At 54.2% G+C, this 23,500-nt stretch overlaps 1 protein-coding gene across 2 annotated transcripts in view; it reads right to left on the bottom strand.

The window, feature by feature from the left end:
- Positions 1-21,797, bottom strand: part of RNF213 (ring finger protein 213) — a 42,762-nt gene extending 20,965 nt beyond the window's left edge. The window contains exons 1-27 of one of the 2 annotated variants that reach the window (XM_038157184.1): positions 21,350-21,796; positions 20,527-20,899; positions 20,231-20,490; positions 19,120-19,301; positions 18,345-18,503; positions 17,925-18,118; positions 17,480-17,760; positions 16,631-16,890; positions 15,872-16,060; positions 15,141-15,339; positions 14,438-14,496; positions 14,044-14,197; positions 13,425-13,571; positions 12,844-12,942; positions 12,077-12,199; positions 11,597-11,777; positions 10,880-11,053; positions 10,459-10,617; positions 9,560-10,167; positions 9,109-9,274; positions 8,157-8,374; positions 7,487-7,627; positions 7,215-7,376; positions 5,635-6,775; positions 4,984-5,177; positions 4,468-4,620; positions 209-3,790 (exon numbers count right to left, since the gene is read on the bottom strand). In XM_038157184.1, coding sequence (XP_038013112.1) covers positions 209-3,790; positions 4,468-4,620; positions 4,984-5,177; positions 5,635-6,775; positions 7,215-7,376; positions 7,487-7,627; positions 8,157-8,374; positions 9,109-9,274; positions 9,560-10,167; positions 10,459-10,617; positions 10,880-11,053; positions 11,597-11,777; positions 12,077-12,199; positions 12,844-12,942; positions 13,425-13,571; positions 14,044-14,197; positions 14,438-14,496; positions 15,141-15,339; positions 15,872-16,060; positions 16,631-16,890; positions 17,480-17,760; positions 17,925-18,118; positions 18,345-18,503; positions 19,120-19,301; positions 20,231-20,490; positions 20,527-20,899; positions 21,350-21,541 — 9,750 coding nt within the window. In that variant the 5' untranslated portion in view covers positions 21,542-21,796. Of the gene's footprint in view, positions 1-208; positions 3,791-4,467; positions 4,621-4,983; positions 5,178-5,634; positions 6,776-7,214; positions 7,377-7,486; positions 7,628-8,156; positions 8,375-9,108; positions 9,275-9,559; positions 10,168-10,458; positions 10,618-10,879; positions 11,054-11,596; positions 11,778-12,076; positions 12,200-12,843; positions 12,943-13,424; positions 13,572-14,043; positions 14,198-14,437; positions 14,497-15,140; positions 15,340-15,871; positions 16,061-16,630; positions 16,891-17,479; positions 17,761-17,924; positions 18,119-18,344; positions 18,504-19,119; positions 19,302-20,230; positions 20,900-21,349 lie in introns of both variants that reach the window. The other variant, XM_038157183.1, reaches the window with a different exon arrangement.
- Between the last annotated feature and the right edge of the window lie 1,703 nt (positions 21,798-23,500).

A 23,500-nucleotide genomic window follows, 5' to 3' on the forward strand; every position in this document is an offset into this window, starting at 1 on the left:
GCTGCATCACTGCACCCCGGCCTGCTGCAGAGCTGCATCCCTGTGCCCTGGTCTGCTGCAGAGCTGCACTGCGCCCCCAAATCAGCGTTTATTTGTCAGCACCCAGCTCTGCACAGCCGGCGCTGCGGCGCACGCAGGCGGTGCCACGCTGCAGCCCTGGCACACGGAGCTCGGCGGGGTCGGGAGGGCTGGCAGCCCCCCGGCTCACCTCGGTGAAGGCGGTCTGGGGCCCGGCCTCGGCTCGCACGTGGGCGCCCAGGAAGTCGGCGAAGGAGGTGTGCTGCTGCTGCCTGAAGTAGGTGTGGGCCAGCGAGTGCGCCATGAACACCCCCACGGAGTTGCAGAGGCGGATGACGGCGTCGGGGGTGGCACAGTTGAGCAGGGCCAGCCGCGCCCGCTCGGTGACGCGGGGCAGCAGCTCGGCGGGGGCGCAGGCCGGGCGCAGGCGCTGCGTGCCCTGCAGCACCAGCGAGGCGCAGGTGTCGGCGTGGTAGCCCACGAACACGTCCGCGGGGCCGTACTGCTGCTGGCCCATGAAGTGCTCCTCCGTGTTGACGGCCGTGAAGTCCTGCACCCAGCGCTCCAGCTCCCGCACGGCCTCCCTCTGGCCCTTGTCCAGCACGGTGCTGATGTCCAGGTAGTGCTTCTCCAGCCGGTTGATCAGCGGGATGGGGAAGTGCTTGTACACCACCTCCTTCTCCTCGATGACAATCAGGCGGAACCTGGGGTCCACGCGGCACTTCACCCGGTGCGTGCCCAGCCCCAAATCCACGTACTTCTGCCCAGCCAGGTACACATAGTACTGGTTGAGGGCGTCGTAGAGGCTCTCGTAGAGGTTCTGCAAGTTGAGGAGCACAACCATCTGGCCGGTTTCCATGCAGACCTTCACTCGGTTGATGTTCCTGCATATCTGGGTGTATTCTTGGTCCTTAGGAAAGCTGGAGCCAAAGATGATTTCTGGCTGCTGGCGGGCAGTGAAAAAAGCCTGCTGGAGGATCTGCAGCGCAGCGTAGTTCTCGGTCAACACAAGCAGGTACCTGCAGTCCCCATCCTCAGCGCTGCTGTAAATGTTCTGTCGGATCAGCTCTATCCTACTGATATCGTGAGCACGTATCTCCCCTTTCTCTAGCAACTTGGAAGTGAAGATTTCCAAGGCATTGACATCATCTTTGCCGCCGAAGTTACGAAGAACCACTGCGGCGATGTCCTGAGGCGTGGGCTCGCTTTTGGAGCTCTTGGCTAAGGCAAAAAACATCTTTATGAGGCTGTAGTAGTCACGCAGGCCAAAGAACTCCCTGTCTTGGGCCTTGCAAATGTTTTCATATGCATCCGCAAAGTGGTGGAAATACTGCTCGACCTTCTGCAGAGCCCCTCGTGCCGAGCAGCAGATGCCCTTCGCGCTCTCGATGAGCTCCTCTCTGCTGGGGTCCCCGCGAGACACAAAGATGCCTCGATTCATCTTAGCAGGGTCCAAAGCCCAGTTGGAAATCCCGATGAAGCCAACCTTTTTGTGAGGAAGAGGGACGTCGTCTATGCAGCCATCCTCCAAAAGTGGATGCAAAGTCTTCAAGGGCATTTTGGGAGAGTCTTCTGCCAGCCCAATCTCGTCCAAAACCACCACTGATACATACTCCTCCAAGTTCTTCCCTTCCTGGAATCGAGCACAGTGCTTGAAAGTGCCTATGATTCCCTCTGGAGTGGAGAGGGGGCTGCACTGAAAAGACACGAGATGGATCTGCTTCAGGTCCTTGAACAGATCAGAATGAGCTGCTTGGCCCTGCATAGCATCAGCCACGATGGTTTTTGCCAAGGATTTGGAGCTCCCAGGCTTCCCCACCAGAAAAAGAGGGATTTTCAGCTCAATACAGATGACCATCATGAAGACATTTTCCTTCAAGGCCAAGTTCCTTGCTATGGTATCCCGGAGCGGCACCCCACTCAGGAATAAGTCCTGCATCAGGGTAATTTCTTCCAAAATCTTTTTCTGGGTATCGTAAGGCTTTGGGAGGACCTGGCTGATGGCAGTCCTGTACGGCTCCTTCCTTTCCAGGGAGGCGTGGTAGCAGACCCCGACCGCCAGCACCAAGGACCAGATGACGCCATTTCTGTCACCGCCACCCTTGGGAGCTTTCCTGTCGGCCAGGTACTTCTCCAGCTCCCTCAGCAGCATGCGGCTGTGCCTGTAAAACCACTTGAACACCTCCATGCAGCGCTCCACGTCCCGCAGGCTGACGAAGCTGCACTCGTCGTCCCTCTGCCTCATGTACTGCTGGGAGGCAAAGAGCACCTCTGTGACCGTCCTCACCTCGTCCTTGGCCATGGGCAGCTGCTCCGCCACGCGCTGCACGATCTGCTGGATGTACATCTTCTCCGTGCAGTTGTTGAGCTGCCCGAAGTCCCACACCAGCGGGATCATGCTGGGCGGGAGCGCGTGCACCCGGTACACGAGCTGCCTCAGCGGGATGGAGCCCAGCTTCTCCCGGGTGTCGTCGGCCTTCACCCGGTAGCCCAGCCCAGCCAGCTCCAGGCGCTGGATCATCCTGTCCGTGTGCTTCCGGTAGGGATTGCAGGCTGCGATGATCCGCAGGCCGGAGCCGGAGGCCAAAGGCTCCCCCTGCACCGTGCGGTCGCACAGAACCTCCTTGATGCTGCTCACGGCCTCTGTCGTGTTGGCTTCATCGAAAAAGAGGACGGTGTCCAACCCGTGCTGCTCCTTGTTGGATATAGCCAGGGCTTCTGCTTCTCTGATCCTGGCGTAGATCATCTCCGCAGTGGTGCCTCCGTGAACCTTGACGAGCTTCATGTTCTCCACCTCGACAAAGCTTCTGCGTAACTGGCACAGGAACTTCACCAGCCTGGTTTTCCCACAGCCCGTTTCTCCCATGATGACCACCGGGATGTTGCAGCGGAATCGCATCTCGATGGCCAAGATTTTCAGCATGTTGTCTGTGGTGAGCTCGTACGTCTCGTCAGGGTCAAACACCCAGGGGAGCCCCAGCACCATGCAGAGCCTCTCGAGCTTCTCCTCGCGGGGCAGCTGATCGAAGGGCACGTTGAAGGGAACCCTCTGCAGTAGCAAGCCCTGGTAGAGCTGGGCAGTCATGATGTCCTTCTTGATGACATTCCCGTTCAGAGGATTGATGGCATCGATGCGATTCCCGCTCTGCTGGAAGTAGAAACCAATGAATGTCATGGACACACGATCCTCGTTGAAAAACAGGTAGGGATGAGGCTCTGACTCCCACTTCTTCCTGATGCGGAAAGGAAGCAGATCTTCCTCCGGAACGTTCTCCAGGTGGGAGGATTGTCTTCCTGAACTCTGGTCGGAAATGCTCAGGGAGGGCGTCGCAAAATCCCGCGCCATTAAAATCATGAAGCCAACCACGAAGTTCTTGAAGCCATTCAAAGTGTCCCCGACAAAGCCAGGGTTGCAGAAGACAGAGGCTTCGCAGTCTCTCAGCTGAATGTTGAGGAACCAGGTGAAGTTGCGGAGCTCTGCCCACGAGGGATCCACGACCCCGCAGTGCAGGAGGAAGAGCTGCAGACATTCTGCAGGGCTGCCTTCCACCGAGAGCGCCTCGTACCAGAACGTGTCCAGGTCACAGCCCTGGTCAAACCTCTTCAGGTACTGGTAGGGTCTCTGGAAAGCCTCACTGCAAAATTCCTCCTTGTCCATTCCCACATCCCCAGAATGGCTGCCAAGTGTCTCCATTTCTAGCACCTCTTTGGGAGACTTGCATGTAATTTTAGGGAACACATCCAAGAAGTGACACTTCTGGCTCCCTGACATCTGGAGAAGAGAAAAAGAAAAGAAAAGGTCATCACAGAGCTGCAGCCTCACTCTTCATCAGCCTAGTTAATCTGTTCTTAACAGATTAACAGTCTCCTTGCCTAAAGCCACAGAGCTGAGGAACAGGAGCCAGCCTTCTCCCCGTGCATCCCTTCTTCCACTTAAAGTGCACCAAGGAATCCTATTCCCTCCTACATTTTCCTTCCAGGAACATGAGCCTGGCATCACCTCCAGCCCCTTCTCAGGGCTACTTCAAAGAAAACTAAACCCAAGAAACCGCTGGCATTTATTCCAGTCGCTTCTACATTCTGTTCTTACAGCTGCATATAAATATTCTCCTACTTTCAAACATGCCAATTAACACGAGGGAGATTAGATTTGGCATTTTTATATTTCCTATAAATGTTACAGTGGGGGCAGTGAGGCTTGGACTAACATGCCTTCAGAAATCACCAACCCAATGAAACCAGACAGGCCTAATTTGCTGTCTGGTGTTAGTGACACCTCGTACAACACCAGGGACATCAGTTTGTTATGGGATACAGCACACCCCCAACAAAACAGGGAACTCCTGTGCTGTGTTTACACTTACAGCCTCTACAGCTCACCACAGCTATGTACGAACACGTGCAAAGTGACTGAGAAATTCCCAGAAAAGGAGCATTGCTGGTACGCACAGGTCTGGCTGCTGTCTTTGGCACTGGGGACACCTCCAGGATTTCAATGATGTACAGGTGACACTTCTGCCGCAGCCACATATTGCCATTACTGTCTGTCAGGTACTGCAGCACCAACAGCTTGAAGAGAAACTCTGGAATTCCACGCTGCACCTATCACAAGAAGAGATAGCAAGGCACTTCCTCTTTATTTACCCACCACAATTTCACAGAATCATAAAAAGAGATGAGGGTGGGAAGGCTCTCTGCTCAAGGCACGCCCAGCTAGAACAGGCTGCCCGGGGCCACATTCAGTCAGTTTTTTAATGTCTCCAAGGTGGAGACTCTACAGCTTCTCTGGGCAACTGCTCCAGAGTTCAATCACCTCGATGGTGTTTGTGTTACTTACAGAATAATGAGAGAACACATGTTAGGGAAATGGCTGGTTGGGAAACAAGAGCTTCAAAGAAAGCTCCTGCAAGGGTCCACACAGGACTTGTAGGACAAGGCAGCTGTGCGAGGGAGGGATGTACTCACTGAGGAGGTGATATCAAAATGGAATATCATGGGCTTTGTCTGGTGTTCTCTCTTCAGAAAAGGCAGGAGAGATTTTAGCACTTTGTCTTCATCCACTTCTGGTTCTATCAGTCTGATGGTTTTCAGAAGGTCTGTGCAGTCAGGCTGCTCTTCTTGCAGCCTCTCGTGCAGCCTCTTCACATACAGAGATTTCCCTGTTATTAAAAACACCACAAGAATTAAAGCCATCAATATCAGATATTTCACATTAAGACCATAACAGACAGAAGGAAATAAAATGCTTAACTACCCTATGCCCTAAAATCTCTGAAGCTTCCTGAAAGGCATCCCAGAAGAAAGTCTAAATCTGATTTGAGCAGCTGGAGCCTGGAATCCCACACGCTGCTCTTGTTATCCATAAGGATTGTTTTCCTCCCACTGCCTGAGAGAAGCTTTAGTTTTTATAAAGACTTGAATCTATTCTATTTTGTGCTTGTTTCTAAAGTCAGACCAGGGCACAAGGTGACTTTGAGCTTTCCCCTCCCTGCACCGACCAGTCTGAATCGCTCTTTTTGACCGAGACACTTAAATCTTGGACACAAAACCTGGCAAGGTGAACCCCACCCTGGTTCTGAGCTCTCAGCAGAGCCCACTCCGCACACGCCATCTTACCCATGCCAGCTCTTTCGGAGGACACAATCCCAACACACATGTGCTCCTTGAACACGGCCGCAGCCGAGCCGGAGGGCTGAGCCACTCGGAAGTGGCGCTGCAGGTACTGCTGGATCTCCGCCCGTGACCTCTGGGGAATCATGTGCACCTTGTAGTGGCTGAAGGCAGAGGGCAGGTAGCTGCTCTCCCGCTCGCAGTTGCACAGGATGATCAGCCTGTAGGAGCTGTTGTAGCACTGCAGGTGCTGGAAGAGCTCCTCTGCCCTGCAGCTGACGTCATAACTCAGCTCATCGGCGTAGAGCATGGCGTAGATCTTGCTCCCCCCCTGGCAGGGGATGAGGCACCTGCGCAGGAACAGCCCCACCTGCTCGGCGCTGGTCTGCGCCGTGCACAGCAGCACCTCGTCGAAGCTGGGCAGGGGCTGCTCGGGGCTGTTCATGTACACGGCCAGGGCAGAGCTCAGCACCTCGGAGCGAGGGCACACGATGAGGTTGGGCTGGCCCACGCACAGCAGGTCCTGAGGGAAGTCTCTGGTGACACGTTCCCTGCCACCGCTGGCCAGGTCCTTCAGCCACACGCCCAGTGTGTCGATGTCTAGGCAGCCGGGGAGGAAGGAGCCCATGTTGCTCATGTAGCACTCCCAGATGCTCTTCAGCCGGGCGCTCAGGTCCCTCTCCCCATCCAGCAGCACTTGGAAGTCAGAAACAGCCTGGCCTGAGCTGGGACGGCCCTGGCTCCCCAGGGCTGTGAGGATGTCCTGCTCGGTGCAGTGGGGCTTGAGGAAGGAGAGCATCATGAGGGCAGCCTGGCTGGGGCTGCCCCGGCCCAGCTCTGAGCACAGGTACACCAGCTGCTCCGCGCTGTAGTAGTTCAGGTAGAAATGCTCGCTTCGCTTGGCATTCATGAAGCCTTTCCAGCTCTCCAGGAAGCTCTCCATGGTCTTGCAGAGGGCTGGGAGCACAGCTGCCATATCCCCTTGCCCTTCCAGCACTGGGATGGGGCCCAGGGAGAAGTCTATAAAAACACAGGATTCTTTGTGGGGTGAGCAATACACCTGGGCAAGCCAGGAGCGGAAAAGCATGTTCCCAGCTGAGTAAAGGTCTATAAAGGCCTGGGCAAGTCTCTGGACATTGGAAAAGACCTGCGTGAGGACAGAGGAGAGAGAAACAAGCTGATTTACAAGTTTCAGCCACGAAACCACTGCAAAGACATTCAATGAAGAGAAGGTCTTTGGTCTCAAGGTGTGTCAGGCCTTGTACAGCAAGCACAGACTCTCTGTGACTTTTTAACAGCAGCAGCCCCAGGAAACCAGTAAGGAACTCCCAGCTTGCTGAAAAAGCACAGTGATGCTGCCAGCCAGGACAATCCCCAGGGCAGCCAGAGGATAAGGCCACCAGTTCACTGTTCTGTCTCCGGCTTAGTTCCACCTTAGCAAGGAACCAAAGGCAGGAACACCCACGTGTTCCTGTGACCACCACCCCCAGCAACTCCACCGTCAACCACAGCCTTAAAAGCTTATACTCCAGGGAAAATCCAGCCCTGGCCCCACCACCAGTAACCCCCTGGGTTTGGAATCTGACCTCAGAGAACCTCTCCACCTCCAGGCCTTGCTCTCCCTTGGCAGACATGAGCATCAGTTTGTTCTGCAGCTCGCGGAGCTCCGCCAGCGAGTACTTCCAGGAGGCCTCGGTGTCCCCCGAGCTCCCCGGGAGGGTGAAGCGCAGGACGCTGTCCAAGGAGACCTGCCAAGAGCAGGAGCTGTCACCCGGGCTGGGGCCGGGGCTCTGCCCGAGGCCAGGGCAGCAGCCCCCAGGCAGGAGGGGCAGCGGGAGCTGGGGGACCTCAGCCTCACCTTCTGGCCATCAGCTGGTGCCCGCAGCACGTAGACCCCTCTGCTGTTGATGGCAGCTGCCAGGGACAGCGAGGACAGCTCCACGGAGCCGTGGCTCTCCTTCACTGTCTTCAGCCACTCCAGGTGCTGAGCCGAGGCACGCTGTGGGGAGAGGAGACACAGCACTGCCCCGACTGCTCTGAAATCTCTGCTCACACCTGACCAGGACAAACGGCTTGGGCTGACACAAGAGTTTCATGATGGAGAAGGAAGAAAGGGATGAGTACTGGTTTCAGCCTGCTCCTCCTGCACAGCTCTTCCTTACCCACTCCATGGGAGGCTGAACAGAGCCCGCAGTGCTCCAACACCTCTTGCTGCAGAGGCAGGCCCTGCTGCAACGGGGTAAGAGGTCCCAGGCATTTGCCTCCCCTCTTCGCCACCATCAAACTTGCACGAGCCAAGCCACACCACATCACACTGGAAAGCCTCATGGTGCCCTGGAGAAACCTGTGCTACACCAGCTACAGCGAATTTTTGTGCTGCAGGAACATCAGCTGGTTTTCCTCCAAGAACAGGAGCAGCAGTGATGTCCCCACGCAGGCGCCATTTGCCCAGTGCAGCCCAACTTCCAGCCACTCCTGGAAGGCAGAAAGGCAGGAGGAGGCAGAGGCCCTGCTCCAGCAGAACTCACCAGTTTCTCAGGGAGGGTCTCATCGCTGTCCAGGGCTCGCCACAGCTTCTGCAAGCAGCGCATGAAGTCCTCGAAGCCCGAGTCCGGGCGCAGCTCGTAGAGCAGGGAGGAGTAGCCGTGCACAGTGCCGTGGAAACAGGCCACGCGGTCCACGTCCATGTCGTTCTCCCCCGCCGAGATGGAGGCCAGGTCAACAAACACCTTCAGCTCGTTTATGTCTGAAACGAGGCAACACAGGAGCGAGCAACGCGTGAGGCAGCTGGACACCAGCCCCCATCACCACCCGCTGCAGGAACTGCAGGGAGAACGCTTTGAACAGCAGCTCCTGTGCAGCTGCCCTCTCCCCATCAGCCTTCCCAGGCCATCCATCCATCCATCCATCCATGGACCCCCACAGGCCCCCAGATCCCATCAGCCTTCCCAGGCCATCCATCCATGGACCCCCAGAGACCCCCAGATCTCATCAGCCTTCCCAGGCCATCCATCCATCCATCCATGGACCCCCAGAGGCCCCCAGATCCCATCTATGGACCCCCAGATCCCGTCAGCCTTCCCAGGCCATCCATCCATCCATGGACCCCCAGAGTCCCCCAGATGCCCAGCCAGGACGGGAGCAGTGCCTGGGGGGTGTTCGGGTGAGGGTGTCTGTGCAGGACAGACAGCTCAGCCGGCAGACACACAGCTCCATCCTCTGAAACAAGAGGTGTGAACTGAGCAGCAGCAGCTGCTGGAGCCCTCCAGGCCCAGCCCAGTGGTCCCTGTGCTGCACCAGTGCATGGGCACGTTTAAAGGGTCCTCACAGCACATCCCACACCACAGCCCATCAGAGATGTAACTCTCAACACCAGAAGCTGCACAAAGCAGATGGGTCAGGGATTCAGTGCTCCTTCTGCCCCCACACGAGCTGCCATCCCTTCCAGAACTCTCTAATTCCTGGACGAGCAGCACACACCTTTCAGGGCTTCTCTGACCCAGCAGACAAACTCCTTCTGCTGGGCCAGCTCCCTCAGACAGCCCTGGCGGGGCACAGTGATCCCCTGCAGCAGCTTCTTGGCTTGCATGAGCTCAGGGCTGATGGAATCCAGCTTCTGGGTCTTGCAGGATTCAAGCTTTTCTGTCTGGAAAGCAAGTGGTGCAAACACACACTGAGTCTGGAACTGGGAAATGCCACTGGTTCTGCACCAGGGAAAGGAAAGCCCTCTGCAAAATCACACCCCAACAGAGCAGTATCATCATGTCCCTTTAAGGAATGACTACACAAAAGCACTTGGAACATCTGATTTTTACCTCAAATAAGCATTTTGGTTCAAGGAATGGCTCTTGACAAACTGGAGTAGACTGGTGGGAAGGTTCAAATTTAGCCAACGCCCTGACAGTACAGAGCCAAAAGCAGGGATACTTACTATATGCAACAAGTTTTCCAGGACACTGAAGTCACCAGAGAGGCCTAAACTCTCTTTGACATGGGCAATGATCTTGGCAGCATCGCAGGTTAAATGCATTTCATGGTACTGCTGGATCTGCTGGACTCGCTGGTCAATCCAGCCTCTGTCCTCTGCAGGCCAAAGGCCACAGATGGTGTTCAGCTCCGCCCTGAGCCCTTCAGGATGATTTGTGAACTCCTGGAAAATTCTATCCACTGCAGACAATGTGAGACTTCCTGATCTGAGATCATCATACAGCATTGCATAGCTGTCAAAGCAAGGGCGGATCATGCTGTTCAAAGCATCATCAAGGTCCAGCTCAGGAGCAATCTCCTCCTCGTCCTCATCCTCATCCTCCTCTGGACTGTCACACACATACTCCTCTCCTGCCTTCTGTGCTGCTTCCTCCCAGAACTGCTGGAAGATCAGGCTGTCCTTGAAAGAGTGCATTTTGTGGACAAACTCTTTCAGCTCCGGGCTCAGGCTGTAGAAGGCCTGCAGGGGCCTCCTTCCCACCACCACAACTTGATTCAGTCTTTTTGAGCGAAGATCTTTTGAGTGCTGAAATTCCACTTCACCTACATTCACTGTAAACCAGAGACAGGTCAGAGGGAGATCAGGTGGTGCACGCTGGCTCCAGCTCACTTCATCCCATCCCCCAAGCCACGAGATGCTACCAGGCAGGTGGACCCCTCCAAGTGTCATTTGATGCCCAAGCACTCACTTGATCCCCCCAGTGCTCTGGTTTTACTTCCCCCACCCCTCCTCACCCTCACTTTGGGGCTTAGACTCAAACCTGCTCCCAAAGCCAAGAGACTCTCAAGGGAAATGCTGTTTTCTGGAGCTGCCACTTTCAGACTGCTCCCCCAGAACTCTACCTCTCACAGACGTCTGCACCTTCCTGCACATGCTCAGGAAAGTTCCTACAGCTTTTTCCTCTCTTCTGAGCTGTGTGACTTCTTCGTGCCTCAAAGCCAGCAGTTCTTTCAGGCTTCTCTGGAGCAGCTCCTTTTCCTCACTCAGTCGTTGCTGGTACTCTGAAAGAAAGCTCACCTGTAGTCACAAGCAGACACTTCCCAAGCCCTGCACCCCGACTCAGGTTGGGAACTGCAGAGCCACAAACCCTGCAGTGACAACACAAACTGGAGCTGGGAGCTCCCTGCCCAGGCCAAGGGACAGCACTCCAAACTGCTGCAGCACTTCCTGAGCACCCCCAACCCCTGCAGCCCCTCCTGAGCAGGCCAGCATCGCCACAGTGATGCTCTCAGCCAGCCATGCCCCTCTGAACCCATCTCTTACTTGTCTCCCAAATGCAGAGGAACTGCTCCTTGTGCTGGAAAACCTCCTCCAGGTGTTTCACGAGGATGTAGCCACTGTAGATGTCGTCGGTGACACTCGTAAGCACAGAGTCTGCTATGGCCATGACATCCTTTGCTTCATCTGTGAGCTTGTCCAGGAGGTTTCTGTTTGTTCCTGTTCCAGACACGGAGCACATCATGGTTCCCAAACAACAGGCAGAATCAGGGACTTTTCCATGCCATGGCAGAGTCCTTCCATTTCCTACTGAACCCCTACCCAAGAGCCTGTGGACTCACAGCACCCTCCAACCCCTCATGTCTTTGTGAACAAACCAGGATCTCAGGACAGCAGTGTGGAAACTTCCCATGGAGAGCCCAGACCCAGACCCCGGGGGGCAAACAAAAGCCATTTGGATCCGTTCACTTGGCCAACTCTTTGGCATTTCTGTGTGCCAATAACTCGTGAGAACTTCTCAGAGAAAGAAGTTCTGGTCCACAAATCCCGAGGAGGCTGCAATGGATTAGCACAAGTGGCTCCCCCTTCCTTGGCCTTCCCTCCCCAAACCTGAGTAGTTCCCTCTCCAAGCTGAATAGCTCAAGCTTTGAGACAGGGACTAAAACAAGAGCAGGACAATTCCTCTCTGCTGCTCTGTGCAGTGGCAGCAGCGAGGCAGAGAAAAGCTTCTCAGGGCCTCCTAAATCCCAACCACAGACCTACCATTAAAGCTGAAGATATGTTTGATGTCAGGCCACGTGAGCAGGTGGTGCAGAATCGTATCAAAATCGCCCTCAGAGTGCCCAGCCCTGACTGGCCACGACTTCACTATGACAGCAGACACCACCTGGCTGAACTGGCCCATGTTGTAGGCAGAGATCTGCTCCAGGAGATTGCTCTGCATCTGAAAGGGCAGGGGTGGGTCAGACTCCGGGGTCCCACCGTGGCTGTGCCTTCCAAGCCAGCCCTGGGACACACCTGACACCGGAGCTCACGGTGGAAACACATTACAAACACCCCTCACGACCTCATTTCCTGATTTCTCGTTGGTACTTTTTGTTGTTGGTTTAACAAACAATCCACAGCAACTCAAGCAACATCCACCTTCCCCTTCCAGCACAAGGCACATCCCTGTGCAACAGAACTGCTGTGGAATCCCACTTTTCTTTCTCCTCCCTTCCCCTAGCAGGGCACACACAGTACCTGGCAAGCTGCAGGCACAGCCTCTACAGCACAGTTCTGGAAGCACCAGCTGATGGAGGAGTCCATCTCTGTGATGTGGTGGTGCTGACAACAGTACACCAAGATTTGGTTCACTGGAGGCTCCTGAAGGGCAAAAGGGAGATTTCTCATCAACTCAAAGCGTTTCTCCTGGCAGCACGAAGCAGTGCTGCTATCAAGACAAGAAAAGGAGCCTGAGCATCAGCCCATTTCTGAGGGCCTGGGAGAGAGATCAAACAAATAAATGCTTGGAAAGTATTTTAATGATTTCCATCTAAAGCGTGTGATTACTTAATATCCACCTCTCCAAGCAAGTTCACAGCAGAAAATCTTTGTTTCCTGATTTCACCGTGAAAATCAATGGCTTAAGGAAATGTGTAACCGCTGTAGGAAGGAGATGAGGAGATCTACAGAGTCTGTTTGGAAGGGACTTACACACGTGGGTGTGCATTTGGGAGCCTGAGCAGCACCATTTCTGCACAAGGAATGAAAACAGGCACCAACTTGGCTTCTCTGAGCCCCTGGGTGTTTACTTTGCACTCACTGGTTCTTAAACCACAGAGGTGACAATTGTTCAGAACGTGGATTTCCTCTGAAGCACCAGGACCTCCAGCCAGGCCACTGACCAAGATGAGAGCACGGGACATTGTCATGGCCAAAGCCACTCTGCAGTGCTCCTGCTCCAAGCACAGCACAAGTCACCCCATCTGCTCTGGACACCGGCCAAGGCTGCCTGGAGTCTCCCCTACCTGCTGGATTCTCTTCTTCAGATCTGCAAGTAAAGTGTTCCTCCACGTCTGGGTGAACTGCTCATCTGGAAAGCTGATTGTCACAAACTTGTTCCAGGCCTGCAGGGGACAAGCAAAGCAACCCAAACCACTGAGTGCTGAGATTAACAGGGAAAGGAAATTAAAAGAACAACGTAGAAGAGACGCCCCACATGCCTCAGACAGTCTTGCAGCCCTTCCAGATGTTTCCATCCTGAGGAAAAGGAACACTCCCAGAGCTGCAAAAGGCAGCTTTTAAGCCCAAACAGTGTGTTTGGCTCAGACTGGCAGGGCTGCTCTGAGCTTTGCCTGCTGGAAGGCCCGAGGACAAGCAGTGGGACACACTGGGAGCAAGACAACACCAAGGGGCAGCTCCTCAGCCCAGCAATGCCTTTAGGAACAGCCGAGGAAGAGCAGAATGGAGGGGAGCTTCATTCCTGCCCATCCCCACCCCATTCCTGGCCAGCCACAGCTACAGAGCCCAGCAAAGAGCCAGCAGACTCCAGGGCTGCCTAAGCTACAGCAAAGCCCCTTTGTACTGACGTGATCAGAAGGTGACAAACCCGAAGTTCAGAGAACAAAGAGAAGGCCACGTGGTCCAGGTACTCCTTCAGTAATTTCTCTTTTAAAACGTTTCTGAACCAGGCACGAGCTTCCCTCAGGGCTCCGCTGAGCAACTTTGGAACTTCCTGCACAGCATCTCCTGAAACCTGCCCCACACAGAGGGGAAGACAAGGAAATAAACACGGTTCAAGCAGGACAGCAACAGACGACTGATTTACATCAGTGTTTCTAAAGAGAAGGCCCAAACACATCCAGAACACACAAGAGCCCAGCAACAGACCCAGCACTGCTTGAGTAAAGAGCAGAGAGGCTGGGAAAGTGCAGTGCCCACAGGCAGGTTGTGCTTAAGCCTGTTCCAGGAAGTAAAGACAACAAATGTTTAAAAGGGAAACAAAAGCAGACTTAAACCAAAGCTTATCACAGCAAACCTGAGCACCTGACCTTATTCTCAATAAGAACCAAACTCATCAGGTGACTCCACACCTGTCTGAAAGTACCACAGTCCTGCTTAGAGTGGGAAGTTCTTCAAACTGAGACTGGATCTGACTGAACCCAGGGTGTGGTACCACACCTGGACATTTCTTGCTCGTATCAAGCCAAGAGCTCTTTGGTACTCACTGCTGGGGGCTGAAGCTGGGCAACCTTGGCAATCAGGGTGGCAGCAGCAGCAGGGATCAGGAACAACACCACTGTCCTGGTGGCCTTGCAGAGCCTCTCGTGCAGCCTGAGGCAGCAGGACAAGCAGCTCTGCCAAGAAGGAGCCCCCAGAGCTCTGCAGGGCAGCGACACAGAGGGAGAGTTAATTTTCTGCTCCGAGGAAAGTTAAAAATTAAAAACAAAGTAAAAACCCCACCAAATTCAACACTGTGTGGCAGCTGCCTCCCTCAGCTGGATTTAAAAAGTGGGCTAGAACTCCAGGATTCTTTTCTCCAGAGATTTCAAAGCACACAAGCAGGGCCCCAGCCCCAGGGCAGAGGCAGACAATGCTCTCACAGAGGTGCACTGCCCTTACCTGGCTGGGGGCTCATCCAAGACATGCAGCACTGTGTTCAGAATCTCCTCTACCTGAGACTGGAAAGACAAAAATAGGAAACTGTGGAAGAAATTTTACAGACTGATTTCTGACTAGCTGAGGAAGAGGGAACTCACTATTCTTTTGTATCTTCTCCAACATTTTTATAAATACACTGTAAAATAGCAGCAATATTTACTGGGTGTCAGAGCCAATACCTGGGCAGCTTTCGTATGCACAAACCCAACCTGTACTTCTTACAGCCTGGAGATCTCAAATCTATTATTAGTTGCAAGGTCCTACTCCTGCTCTCCTCACACCAACACAAGAGTTTTCACAACAGCAGGAAAATCTCCCAAACCAGCAGCCCCTTGCCCACCCCTCCTGTGCAAAAAACCAGTTTCAGGTACACGTCTGAGGAGGTCAGGAATGAAGCATTTGCCATCAGTAACCAAGAGCAAATCCAGCTAAGAACACCCTCCCCTCATCGATGCCAACACACTTTTTGCTGCAGATAACCCCAGCTCTCCCCCTGAGGAGTCTCTGACCTCAGAGCAGCTGGTTTTGCTCTCAGCTGGGTTTGAAGCTCTTTGTGCTGTGACCAGCCCCAGTCCCCTCAGCGTGCTCAGTTCTGCCAAAAGACACCCAGGAGCCCAGTTTGAGCCTTCATCCCAGAGCTGGCTAAAGCTGCCAGAGGACAAACCTGAGAGGTTCTCCACAAGAGGTCAACGTTCTCCAGCCTGTACAGAACACCTTGAAGAGTAACTAACAGGTCACTGGAGAAGTGTTTTATGAACTCAGCCAGGCTCCCCAGGGGCAGCACACAGAGCCAGGACTTGACCAGAGTCACATCAAACTCCATCAAGTGCTTCTTTTCTCTCATTCGTTCCAGCAGGGTCCCTCTGGAGGGGAGACAAAACAAAACCTTCAGGATTCCAGGGAACAAAAGGCTGTGAGCTTGTGCAGCCCACAGAGGAGTCTCCTCCATTCCTGTGCTTTTGTCCCTGCAGCTGAGATCAGTAGGAGTCCCCAGGGCCCTGGGGTGGCACAGCACAACCAAACCACTCAGCACAAGCACTCAAGGGAAAAAACCTTCAGGTCTTGCTCAGACTCTACACAACAGGGGCAGCTTTAGCTCCCACCTGCTCCCTGGCTGGCAGAACTTGGGGGGGTTGGGTTTGAGGGGTCACACTGTGCCCAGCTGGGCTACACTCAGTGACCTCTGAGCCACCAGTGTGGCTGTGCCCAAATACTCAAATACTCTAAACACCCTCCCTCAGCATGCTACATTTCAAACTCTTTAAAAATGAGGGAGGGAAAAAAACAAAAAAAAAACAAACAAAAAAACCAAACAAATTAAAAAAACCCACAAAAACACCCCACAAAACAACCCAAAAGAGATGAGGAGGGCACTGGGAGCTCCAGAAAACTCACCCATCTCGCCTCTTCCTGGTTTCAGCAAATGAAAGCCCTTCCAGCCCTGCCCAGGCATCCTCCTCCACCAGCCCGTGCTCCTGCTGCAGGGGAGCAGCAAAGGAGTGCAGAAGGGGAAGCACCCACAGCCACTGGTCTATGTCACATTCAATGCACCTCTGGCACAAGTTTGTCAGGTCGACCTTCAAGCTAAATAAAAGAAGGAAACCAAACAAACACACTGAGTGAAAGAACAGCTTTATCCCAGCCTCGAGAACACCCTGGGGGTGTGGTAGGCTAGGTTTCAATCTCCCTATGCACCTTCAGTTAACCTCTGGGCATTATCTCAGCTCCATCCACTCTTCACTGCAGAGGCTACCTGTCCAGGTGGAAGGCCCAGAGCTGCAATGTTACTGAGTCTCTCTGCACAGACCCTGCTGCTGGAGCACTGGGACGACCCAATCCTTTAGCTAGAGCCTCCCCACGAGCCCCCCAGCCCTGTGACAGCCACACAGAGATCCAGAAAGAAATGCAATGGCTGCAGCTGTGTGAGTGAAACTCCAAATGCAGTGCCAGCCACGCAGTCAGATTGCAGCCTGGTAAAAAGGCACTCCAGGGGAAACCAACCAAAAAGTGTGGAATGGTGCTGCAGGAGGCTGGAACTGACACCTCCAAAGATGCCTTCAAACGTAGCTTTTTCTCTGGTTCTCTGGCAGCAGAGAGCTGGATTCCTGTTGTTTTATCAAAACCTGGTCAGTTAGAAGGTACATGAAGACTTACTTGGACACGCCTGCAAAAGCCTGTTTGAGGTGATGAATCTCATTCTGTACATCTTGTGGTGACACCTGATCCAAGCACAAGAGGCTGCACAGCTCAGCCAGGTCACTTTTAGGTACAAAGAGTGAATGGCTCTCAACTACCACAAGAATGGTGAGCCCCAGAGCCAGCTTGCTCTGGATGACTCTGTCCTCTGCAGCTGCTCCTGGTGCAAGGAAAGGGAGAGCTATTTTCTTCATGTATTTTAGCAGCAAATCATTCACCTGGGACAAAGAAGAGAAGAAATAAACCAAGCACAGCATTAGCCTTTCTCTTCTGAAGCCATTTTGTTCTGCCAGTTCCAGCAAGGCCACAGGACAGGAAGGAGCAGTCCCCACAAGCAAAAAAGACAGTGTGGCATTTCTGTCACATTTCCTCATTATGCCAAGTAAGAAATTTTGGATTCCAGGAGCCCTGCTGGCATCACTGCTTAGAACAGAATCAGCAGCTCCTCCCAAAAAGCAGGCAGGTTTGGAGCAAGAGATGAGTGTAGAGAAGTTGTTACTGGCAGCAAAACTTAATGGCAGAGCTCAGGAAATCAATACCCAGCCACAAAACCCACTTGGGTACGAAGTCACCACGTCCCAGCCCTGCTGCTGACCCCCATGGGGTCTCAGAAGCACGCTGAGGTGCACAGGCTGCCTGCAGCCCCCAAGGCAGTCAGTGACAGCCACCCCAGAAGGATCCCCACAGCTTCTGCACCTGAACTTTGGCTGGAAAAGCAAAATCAACCCAACGAGGTCAACAGGAAAATTAAAGTTTGGGTTCAGTAACGGAAGGTTTTCTGTCTCTGAGTGAGAGAAAGGAGATCACCTGCTCTGTGCTGAAGCTTAACTCTACCCACAGCATTGGTCCGCCATCAAACACCCGCTGGGCTACTGCAACGTAATGGAACTGCCTCAGCTGGCAGAAGAAATTCCTCAGGTTGTCAGGGCTCCAGGTGCCAAGAATGCTGAAGATACTTTCTAACATAATATTGGCAGCTATTTTCTTCCCTTCCACCACTTCCTTGTTTTTATCAGAAGTGAAAAACTGCCGGAAGTTTTTGAGCTTGGAAGGCTTTGCACACACGATGTCATCGTACTGGTGCCACTCTGGAACAGTAACACAGGGAAACAATCAGCTGCCTTCTCTCTTCCAGCTGCCTCAGCCATACCCCCAGCAGCCCACTGAGGCAGGCAGGGCTGCCTGGCAGGAAGGCTGGGCCACAGGACAGCAGGGATCAGCCCAGGGTGCAGGTCCAGCCAGCAGAGCTCACCTCCATTGTTGAGATGGGTCTTGTTTATCAACAGGCAGCGATTCACAGGCTGATTGGATTCTGAATTCTTGTAAATGAACTCGTACTCCCCCTTCCCACAGGACACCCAGTACTTGTAAGGAATGTATTTATCCAGGATTTCTCTGCTGAGAGTTACAGCACCCTCAATGAGGTATCCGTGTTCTTCCAGATGCCTTGGAAACACAAACACAGCCAAGGCAGGCAAAGGACACGTTAGCTGACCTACAGACCTCCTTCTCCATGCATTGCTCCATTTTGAATAGGAACGGCGACTGCCCTTTCACAAGAGCTCTTTAGAGCAGTTTTCTGCACTGTGAAACCCCTTGCTGCAGCCCCCAGCTGCGGGCACAGAGGCTGAGGCCCCAGAGGGACCCCGTTCTCAGAGCAGGGAACACTCACCGGGTGCAGTTCAGCTCACAGATGTTGTCCTTCCAGTCGGCGTAGGAAGGAATGCCCTGAGCCCTGATGAACACTTTATGGGTGTCTGGGTTGAGCTTGAAGTCTTTGGACAGTATGGCATGGAAGTACACTGTAACACCCTCCCTGCGGCTCACAGAACTGCAGAACACAGTGGGAAGGGAACAGAAGGGATTCTATTGCAATTGCACAGATCACTGTAGACTCAAACCAGACTCAATTTGAGACCAGCTGAGCGGCTGCAAGACCCATAAACTCTGGCAGCAGTTCGCTCAGACTGATGTTTGAGCAGGTCTAGTGCAAAGCCCGGTGCAAAAAGGAAAAATGGGCTCCTGAAGGCAGCAGGAGATGCTCTGGCCCAGCAGAGTCACCTGGAATGGCCACACCTTCCACCCCTTCCAGCTCATACACATTAAACAAAACATCAAAACTGCTCTTCACACTATTCACCTGAAGAGTTGTGTGGGTGAAGCACATGGTGTTCCTAAGAGCAAGAAATAAGAATAATCTCTTTTTTGTCCATCAGATGCTCAAGGAAGTTCAACACATCACCCAGGACATCACCTGTGCTGCAGGTCCCACTCAACACTGGTTCTGTCATGCACAACCACTTCACCCCAGTTTCAAGACAGTTCCATTTCCACGTGTCCAAGGTACACACTGACCCAGTCCCAGCACCTCAGTCTGGAGTCCTGGGTCCTCCTCACAGCATCTCCTGTTAGTGAAGAATGCTGGGCAGCAGCAGGGCTGTTCTCACCTTTCTTTAATATTCCCCACAGGTTTCTGGTTCCTTTGTTCCTTTTTGTTCTTGGGGCTGTCTGCTGCAGCCACAGCACCCTCCTTCCTGGCAGCCTCTGCTCCTTGGCTCGCACTTGTCTTCTCACTCTCCTTGGGCATTTTCTCACCCGGGGTCTGATTTTTCTCTTTTGTGTTTGCATTCTGCAACAGGGAGACAAACAATGCCCAATGAAACAGGAGCCCCTGGAATCACAGCATCTCCTCCTGGCACGTCAGCAATTGAGAGACAGGACTCCTGGTGCAAGCAGGAAGCCATTTATTGTTTCTGCAACTCAGTTTATATACTCTTGCAGCCTTAGGTGAAATCTTTCACTGCAGAGCAATAACCACCTTATTCACATTTCTTAGCCACACTGCCTAACCACAGTCTGGCACCTGCAGTCTTGCCTGACTGCCTTCAAACAATGCCAATTTCCTTTTTGCTTCCTCCCTTCCATTTCTGGTTGATGTTCCCAGAGCTTCTGGCCCACCAGAGTCAAGATCACCACATCATCCATCAACTTTCTGCTCTACTGCCCACCTGCCCCCCAACACCGGTGCACCACCAGCCTCATCCTCCTGGAAGCACTGCAAACACTGATCCCTCGCTGAGGGAAGCTGCTGGCTAAGGAAAACAGCCCAGGATGGAAGAGGAGCCCAACCCAAACACACTGCCACACAGTCAGCTCAGTGTGATCCTATGTCCTAGAGGATGGGGCATAAAGAAAGTGAAAGAGAAACCACAGCAACTTCAGCTTGCCAGGCCCGTGTATGAATAGAGCACAGGCACCTGCAAAGCACAAAATCTCCTCGTTCAAGGGGATCCCAGAGCTCTCCAGAGAGCATGGCGGGCTGGAGAAGAGACACCTGCCACTCCTGGGGGCAACTGAGCGAGCCCTCAGTGAGTGCTGGGCCAGAGCTGACACCCAGGAGAACAGAACTCAAATTAGAGCCTCCCCACAGTCCTCCCCAATTCATCCCTGTATCCCTGATGCTCCTCAGCCTCACTGACAGCACGAGCAAGTCACACTGGCAAAAGGAAGCTGTGCCCAGAGGAGCACTCACCAGAGCTCACTCACACTCACACTCACCTTGACAGTGGAACTGGTCCCTTTCTGCTTGGGCTCCTTCCCAGCCTGCGGGCTTGGAGCCCCAGGGGAGGCCTTGGTTTCAGGCTTGCTTTGGGGGGCTGCTTTGGCAGGAGGCAGCCTGGGACTGTCAGGGACTGCTCCCTTGGCAGAGGGACTCGCTCCCTGCCCTGCTGACAGCTGCTCCTTGCTGCTGCCCCGGGCCTGGGAACCTGCTGCAGCTGCTGGCAGCTGGCCAGGGGCAGCACTGCCCCGTTCCACACCATCCCTGGCTGTTCCTCCGTGCTCCCGTTCCACACCATCCCTGGCTGTTCCTCCGTGCTCCGGGGCTGTGCCATCCCCCGCCTCGTCCCCTGGGGCCGCGGCGCTGGGAGCTGGGGCAGCTCCCCCGGCTGTGCTGCTCTGCTCTGCAGGGCTCAGCCTCTCTGCTTCCGGGCTGCCAGCTTCCTTCCCTAGGTGTGCCAAATCCCTGTCACCTCCAGGTGCGTCTCCACTGGCATCAGCACGTCCATCAGCACCTGGGTTTGCTCCCTCGCCGCCAGGGGGTTGGATTTCTGGAGGAGCAACACCCGTGTCAGGCGACTCTGTGGTTTGAGCTGGTGCTGTGCTTTGAGGAGGCAGAGAGTCCTGTTCCCCAGAGATGGACTTCTTTGCTTTAGTCTTCTTCCCTTTCTATTAAAAAAAGAAAAAACAAAGACCACAACGTCTGTTTATTCATTGCCAGAGGAAAACTCTTTGTCAGCCCCTCCATTGCAGCAAGTGCCGACATCTTCCTGCTGCACCGGGGCTAACAGAATGATCAGGAAGAGGAGGGACAAGACCATCCAGTGAAATGCAAGTAACTCTCGAGAACTGTGTAGGTTTAATATTCAAGACTTGCTCAGCAGGAGCACAGAGCAGCGCTGCAGTGTCTCAGCTGACTCATGTAATTCGTGGTTTCCCCCTCCCGGCACCGCGGCTCCGCACGCACAGCGCAGCGGCAGCAAACACGGCGAGCTTCCCCCGGAGGAAGCCAGGCAGCAGCTCCCCGACGTGGCCAAAGGGACGTGGGGGAGGCAGCCTGGCCTCCTCACTTCACACCAGAGAGCAACAAGTCACAGCCGCTCCCCTCGGGATCCTCACCTTCCTCAGCAGAGAAGGCACCTCAGCAGAGTCGCCAGCCCCGCGCTGAGCCGAGGGCTCTGTGTGGTTCTCTGGGGCTGTGGCATCCCCCAGCTCTGAGGATCCCTCTTCCTCCTTCTGTGCCTCAGCAGAGCTGGCAGATCCCCCTGCAGTGTCAGGCGTGGTGCTGGGCAGAGCTCTTGCTCCATCCATCGGTGCGTCGGCCTCTGTCTCCTTTGTCTCAGAGGTGGAAGGAGGCCCAGCAGCACCTTCTCCCTTCAGCTCTCCCTCTGCATCAGGGACTGCTGGGACCTGCACCTCTCTTCTCTCTGCAACGGAGGGAAAGTATTGTTAAACTGGAAACTCACCCCCCAGAGGGGTCGCAGGATGGTTTGGGTTGGAAGGGACATTACAGCTCATCTTGTCCCACCCCTGCCCCAGGCAGGGGCACCTTGCACTGGACCCCATTGCTCCAAGTCTCTGGATGAGGGAGAAAATCAGAGAAAAGGTAAAACTCTTGGGCTGAGATGAAGGCAGTGAACAGGACAGAAAGAAAAGGAAAATTCCATTAACCATAAAGGAATATCCAAAGCCAGTGATGCACAGCGTGCTTGCTCACCACCCTCTGAGCCATGCCCAGCCAGCCCCTGAGCACTGACCCTCACCCCTGGGCCAAACCCCCCCAGTGTTTCCTTCAGCACCATGCCCTGTGCTCTGCACCATCCCCCGGGCACTGGGGCAGCTCTCCTGCCTCTGCACCATCCCCCGGGCACTGGGGCAGCTCTCCTGCCTCTGCACCATCCCCTGGCACTGGGGCAGCTCTCCTGCCTCTGCACCATCCCCCGGGCACTGGGGCAGCTCTCCTGCCTCTGCACCATCCCCCGGGCACTGGGGCAGCTCTCCTGCCTCTGCACCATCCCCCGGGCCCTGGGGCAGCTCTCCTGCCTCTGCACCATCCCCCGGGCACTGGGGCAGCTCTCCTGCCTCTGCCCTCTCCCAGCCCCTCGCTGCCCAGGCAGCCTGGGAGCCTGAGAAGTCCTTGGCTTAGTGCAAGCGCTGCTCAGCAGCAGCTGAACCATCCGGCTGTTATCAACAGGAGCCTCATCCTGAACCCAAACACAGCTCTGAACCAGCTCCCGGGAACAATGAAGTGTCCCAGCCAAAGTCATGAACACACAGGAGCTGTTTGTTGTTCCTGCTCCACTCCCACCAGCCACGTCACCCCTCTCCCTTACAGCCTCCTGCCCTCTCCAAGGCCCTGCCCGATGCAGAATACTTAAGGAACCCCAGCACTGACGCGGAGCTCCATCCCTGTCCCTCCTGCAGACATGGATGCAGCAGCAGTGCTGGCAACCAGCTGCCTGTGCCAGTGCCTGGAGCCCAGCATGAGCAGGGACAGGCCAGCGGCACCTCCCAGCTGGCACAGCCTTTTGGGTGGCACTGTGACTGCTCCCACTCAGCCGAGGCCTTTCCAGGAAGGCAGAGGAAATTCCCTTTGTATCCTCACAGCTTTATCCAGTCCTTCAAAACCTGTGGAAGGGCAGTTCTGGGTCCAGTCAGGCAGCAGAGCAGATCTCTGCCTTCTGCAGGGGTTTCACAGGCTCCTCCACACTGCCTCCACCCCAATTCTGAGAGCAAAACTTTTGAGCTGCTTTGGATGTTCTTCCTACAGCATTCCAGAGCTGCAGATCCCAGGTTTGTTACCCTGCCATGCTGGAGTGCAGAGGGATTTGCTAAGAGCTGGCCCTGTGGGGACTGCAGCAGCTTGATTCTGATTTAGTGTGCTTTTCTAGGATCACATTCTCTCTGTCAACAAACCAAAGCAAAAGCCGTTCTGGTGGCCCAGGTCATTCGGCCTTAAACAAGGGATTAGGAAACATTTCCCCCAGCAGAACCGTGTTGTGTACCTGATCCTGTCTCTGTTCAAAGAGGCAGAATTAGTGTGTTGTCAAACACTACTCAGGAGTGGGTTCCAAATCTAACAAGCTGCAAATCGAAAATTCTGTGTCAAGAAGGACTCAACCAGTGTTTTAACATAAAAACAAGCACTACTTCATTGGTAAAATAAACTAGTTCAACACTGGAGACTGTGTAGGATGTGTCACCAACTGAATCACTGCTGTCTCCTGACAGTCCCTGCAAAGTGAAGAAAACTGTCTGGTCAGGAATGCC

This window comes from Motacilla alba, chromosome 18 (genome assembly GCF_015832195.1).
Source record: "Motacilla alba alba isolate MOTALB_02 chromosome 18, Motacilla_alba_V1.0_pri, whole genome shotgun sequence".
Lineage (NCBI taxonomy): Eukaryota > Metazoa > Chordata > Aves > Passeriformes > Motacillidae > Motacilla > Motacilla alba.